General features: G+C 34.2%; 1 protein-coding gene and 1 long non-coding RNA gene across 2 annotated transcripts in view; one reads left to right on the forward strand and one right to left on the reverse strand.

Annotated features, from left to right (window-relative positions):
• Positions 1-4,700, forward strand: part of LOC115239145 — a 33,365-nt gene extending 28,665 nt beyond the window's left edge. The window contains exons 2-3 of the long non-coding RNA XR_003884594.1: positions 3,337-3,401; positions 4,105-4,700. This is a non-coding gene — a long non-coding RNA (uncharacterized LOC115239145). The remainder of the gene's footprint in view (positions 1-3,336; positions 3,402-4,104) is intronic.
• The window catches only part of LOC115239144, a 28,900-nt gene that overhangs the window by 14,789 nt on the left and 8,111 nt on the right, over positions 1-6,000 (reverse strand). The window contains exons 2-3 of the mRNA XM_029813500.1: positions 402-500; positions 102-215 (exon numbers count right to left, since the gene is read on the reverse strand). Coding sequence (XP_029669360.1) covers positions 102-153 — 52 coding nt within the window. The 5' untranslated portion in view covers positions 154-215; positions 402-500. The remainder of the gene's footprint in view (positions 1-101; positions 216-401; positions 501-6,000) is intronic.

Genomic DNA, 6,000 nt, shown 5'->3' on the forward strand with positions numbered 1-6,000 from the left:
GATTGGGCGGAGAACATTATGAAACACGATAAGGTTAGAAATAAACAAGGGTAACAGTCTCTCTTTCTTGTATTATATGAAGAGATATTAAACTCTCTCACCGTCGGGAAAGGTCGAATTGAGCTCGGTGGCGGCTTCCAATTCCGATGACATGGATCCGACGACGACAGCGTCCGGTGCCTCCCTGAGCTCCACCTCGATCTTTGTCACGTTATCTGTTAAGCGAAAGTATCCAGAAGTTTAATAAATCTCGTTATTCATCTCGAGCTGTCATAATTAAATGCCAATATTACATAGAGGTAATTAAAATTTTTTAATTAAATTTTTATATATCAAATTTTACATATTTTTACATATTTATCGTTTCTCTCTCCATGTATATGTACGTTACACACACATACCGCTTCCGTTAACGTCGTAACGTTTGCTCGACGTAACATGCCCATGTCGTCTGGGTCGATCGCTTCCCTCCACAATGGGATATTCTCTGCCGTAACAATCTATAATCAGATAGACGGACGTTTGTTAATAAAAATATTACACTATAATTAAAATTGCATTATAAATTTCTTTTTCAGCGCACGATTCGATCTTAATTAAATACTTAATAAAAATAACTCGTTTTATCAACTTTATTTAGCTATTTCCAAGAGAAAAATTCGATTTCCCAGAGCTGAAGATAATGCAATGAAAGATATTCTCAGAGAGGCAGACGCATCTATTATTTGGACAAGCGAATTTACCCAGTGAAAAATATCGCGTTGCGTTCGCGAGACACAAAAATGAGAAACAGCGATACATGCATCTCGCGGAATGTAAAAAAGGAAGCGCCAATGGTGTTGAAAATGTGCCTCTCTCTCTCATGCATTATTCAGAAATTCACGTGTTTCATATATATATAAAAATAGCGTCGGGATAGAATTGTACATCCGAGACTTCGCTACGCACAACCGAGATACCGTGGAATCCACGCGGGAGCTATAGTTGTCATTGTTGGCGACGTTTTCAGAGCGATTTTCCGCGATATATATATATGTATATACATATATATATATATATATAGATCTATCTTTCTCCGTTCATCGCGTGAATGGTCGCGACGGTGACATTCGTTTGCACTTTTGCCTATCGCGTATGCGGTTTCGGCATTTTGATCTAACGCGACGCGCTAAATCTTCCGACCGCGTTCCCCTGATAAAGCGACTTCGAAATCCGCTTAAGTTTCGCCCGTCACACATTTACCTTCCACCAAGAGCGCGTAGCATAAATCACGCATTACCGTATGCCTATTAGACTAGAATAACGCGCGATTAAAGGATCATCTATCATCGGCTCTACTCTACGAACTCTCGTTATTCTCCTCGAAATCGTTATCACGCGTGGATTTCGCGAATACTTGTCAAACGCGCGCGCCGTTAATAATGAAAAAGCGAACGTATATCGACCGCGGTTGCAACTACGTAAATAATGAACGCGACTAATATATAACCGCATTCGCGTGCTATGTATACATCTATCAAAGCGATTGCTATGAGAGGAAGACCTCGCGATCGGCTGTACATCCTCGAGAGGCGGTTAAATGGGCGTCATAAAAAGCCTTCTAAAAGTCACGTACTGTGATCATCGGTAAATAAATTTAACTTAGAGTCGAAGCTTGCGCTCGATTTCGTGAAGCGACTCTGCAACCCCGCGATAACAGCCGCTTGCAAGCCGGGGAAAAAAATATTCGACGAATCTCGTGGGGTCTCGTATTTCAGAGTGGAGACTCGCTTACCGCTAAAAGCTCGGTAGACAGTGGATAAGGGGTGAGAAAGTTGTACCGATGACACAAAAGCAGGGGTTGCGCGCGGGGGTAATTACATCTGGGAGATTCTCTTCTCTCCTTCTCTCTCTCTCTCTCTCTTTTTTTTTACTCGTCTTCTCGTAGTATCTCGTGCTTTATTCTCCCATCGGGGCGACGGTGACAACGGAAGACGAGATAATCGCGACGCTTAAGCGAAGCGCGAGATTTAATGGAGCCGCAAAGTGGCGCGACATGTTTTTTTGCTTCTTATTGTCTTCTTTAAAAAAAAAAAAAACAACTACGACCTTGAAATTATAGTACAGGAGTGATAAAAAACTTGGGAGATCAACGCGCATTTATTTATATATTATGGCTTTTTACGTTGTGCTGCTCGTAAAGTTTTGCATAGTATTATTACACGGTACTTTTATTCTTATACCGTAATATTTCCAAGATACAATTATGATATAATTTTGACTCGCCTACTCGTCCGTCTGTTTGATTGAAAATATAATCTGCTAGATAAATTTATTGCGTGCTGAAACTAGCTCAATCCCATTATGTAAAGTCGATCGACATTAGTCGGTTAGATAACAGATAATAAGCAGAAGCAAGGCGAGGCCGGCTTTCAAGCATACACGCTTGAGATGCTTTCAGTGTTTCGGAGCAAAATTGTCCTCCTTGTCTCTCTTCTAATCAATGATCGATAAAATATGCATACAATCAACACTGTAATTCTCATAAGCATAAAAATGGTAATAATCTTTTTCATCACTATATATTTATTATTAAAAATTTTATTATTATAAATATGCTTTTTATTATTAAAAATCTCTTATTATTAAAATAGGTTTGTCGCAAAAATCTGATACGTGTTCGATGTCTATTTTGATATTATTATTATTTCTAAGAATTATATATTCATGAATAAATCCCACTGTCTCGGTATTCTCATTCCATTATCATATGTAATTCCGGCACAGAGAAAACTGCAAATTGGGATACTTCTAGGAAGATCTAACCGCGGAACGTGTATGAAACTCAGAAATGTAGGAATTCTGTAGAGAACAAATATATATCAGACAAAAAGGGAATGTTTCTACTGAAATTGTTCCATTTTACAGAAAACGTATAAAACGTAATTTTTCATATAAATAAAAAGTAACAGTAAATTTTCTTCAACGATGTTGAAGATGCAGATTTTTTCGCTGACATATTTGAACGTTCTTGTGATCTTTTGTCCATAAAATATATTATAAAAAGAAGGAACGGAAATATTTTATGGAGCACGTCCTCTTTTGCAGCCATTTATTCGTTCTATCTTTTAGAATAGAAATCACCACACTTATAATAATACAAAAAGTAGCGACATTATTAGCAGAAAAAACACTGACATATCTTTATATAGGAAGAATTGTTGGCCTACATATACCAAGGCTTTCTTTTCTCTTTGATGAGTATTACTCCTCGTTTATACTGACATTTTTTCAATATTTCACCACGACAATCTTGAGAAATTACTATTTTATACCTCAGTTTTTTTTTTATTTCAGGCATATCACGAAGGAAAATAAAGAATGTGACGATGATCGCCAGAGCTAAAAAGATTCTACTGACAGTAAGTCTTAGTTATTGGAATACGCGTAATGACGAGTCACACGCAAAATAAAATATCGTATAAAACCAGCATTACAGACCCCTGTCCCTTAATCAACAGAAGCTTTCTTTTCACGAAACTGAGAAACGGATACTCTTTTATTTTACGGGAAGGATATATAAGCATTAGAGTCATTGGAGCTTAAAGAGAATTGTACGACTTCTTAGTACAATGTTATTATCAATTCCATTCCATTCACAATGGCAAGATCCACTAAGCATAGAGCTGGACATTAAAGAAAGAGCGATAAAAGGATTAAAGCTTTTCAAGTCTAATATTAAATGACATTTAAAATGTCATGTTTTTTTTTAATGCATTCTGAAAAGATACGCGTTTCTATATTTTTCTTGAATGAAATTAAAAAGTCAAATTATAGAAATAATATTTAATTTTCTTTCATATTAAATTTTATAATCTCAATCATTGTGTGCTATTCAAATAAAGCGTGTTATTAAAGCGCTGCCTCTATTATATAATTTTGTTCACGTTCAACAATTGACAATAGTGTGTATAATACAACAATTCGCTCTATTCAATGAAATATAGTGTCTAAATGCGAGAATTTGCGAGAATAAATTGTAGACGAAACTTTAAACCGATGCAATAACTTGCAAGGAAGTGCTAACAAATATCGAAGTCTAATGAGGTGCGACGTACATTCCAGAGTTATCAAAGTTTGCCGCCACAGCGTGCTTCGGTCACAGACAAGATGGGTGTGTCTTGCGGTAAAGTACAAACATTGCTACGTCCCTTGGGAAATGCGCAGCTGTCCAGCAACTCTCATAATTTCACAGTATTATACGGAGAAATAATGCAATTTTTAAACACATTGATTGATCATGAATTAATCAAAAGCAAAAAAAAAAAAATTAATCACGCGATTTTGTAATTAATATTAAATTTTTAAATATTATTATATTATTATTTCTAGTACTTTTAATAATAGAAAGACCGCAAGATGATCTAAATGTATCAAGACTGCATTCTTCAAGATTTAAATCTTCTTGAAAAAATCTGCATTTCAGTTTCAATTTAAAAAATGATTATTATTTTTAATGTGTGAAAAATCATATCTTACATTTGTGTATAAATTTTCTCAATATATAAGCTCCATTAGAGTTTTATTCAAAGTAACATTTTAGATTTTAGATTATGTTTGTAGAGTGAAAATAGATCGTCGCTTCTCTTCGAGCTTCAATATTTAGTTACTCGGTATTACGTCTAAAATAAAGCTGAGAGATTTTTTATCCATTTTCTGAAGATAAAATTATGTTGAATTTTATTTCAATTGTAATTTCAGCGTTTTTGTATTCACATATTTTCTTTACCTCTGGTAATATTTATTTATTGTAAATATAAGATGAATAAGAGATGACTGATGTCAAAAGAGTGTTCTTTTGTATTCACGTTGTAATAGAATGATGATTATTTCAGTTAAATATCGCATTGAAAGAGAATTAGTTAACTTACAAGCAAAACTCTTTCCAAAGCTCCTCACAAATACGGAGAGTAAAACGAAATTACTCCGAGTTTCCCAACACTGTAGTACGATATTAAAGTTGTTGTTTCAAGCATGAAACGGAACACACAACATAACGTGATTTATGTTAGAATCATTTGTTTTTTTGTAATAATAAATTGTTAAATAACAATTGTTGTGTAGTTTAAAGAAAATTGCAATTGGATTATAAAAGATAAAAAAATATCTAAAAAGAAAAAGAGAGAGAATGTTTTTAAAAATATGTAATTGATTGCAAAAAAAATGCTGCTCAAAAGGAAAGAAGCTTCAAAAGCATTATGTAAGATTGCATTTTCTCGAATATCTGTCATTAGCATACGCCAGATATTTCCGTGACGGGGTTTCAAGTTGTTCTCAATCAAGATTTCTTTCGAATTCTATAAATGGTCTTATAATTACGAATCCGTTACGATATTTTTACTATATTTTTAATATAACGTGTGTATGACAACGACGATGAAATCCACGAGTGAGCGTATTGGATCGTGCGCCCTCATTCTTTGGAGAAACAATACCCAAGGTGGAATATATCTACTCTCAAAAAACAATGGATGTCATTCTGTAGCATCGATTCAGATATTGCTAAAAACATCACCTTATCTCCGCGTTTCTTCCGGCTTTATTTTAGACCACATCGAGTATTAATTAATTATTGAAACTCGAAGAAAAACGACGATCTATTTTTGCTCTCGATATTATATAAAATATCATTTTAAACACAACTCTAATAGAGTTATATCGAGAAAATATTCGTACATTTTATTAATGATATAATAATATTTATATAAATGGTTTTTTATTATATCTAATTTTATTATTTATGTAAATGATTATTATTATTATTTATGTAAGATATTGTTTAGATCTGATATAACGTCATATTCCCCGAGAAATCTGCGAGATAAAAATCGCAAATAGGACGCGCATTAAATTATTCCGCGCTTATGTTACTTCTATATCCGGTTGGTTTACGTATAGAAAGGGAAGAAATAGCGGATGGTTGGAGAAGCTACGTTTTTCTTTTCAATTTCAGGAAGAGCG

The sequence above is a fragment of the Formica exsecta genome, unplaced genomic scaffold (assembly GCF_003651465.1).
Source record: "Formica exsecta isolate Colony F162 unplaced genomic scaffold, ASM365146v1 scaffold365, whole genome shotgun sequence".
In the NCBI taxonomy this organism is placed as follows: domain Eukaryota; kingdom Metazoa; phylum Arthropoda; class Insecta; order Hymenoptera; family Formicidae; genus Formica; species Formica exsecta.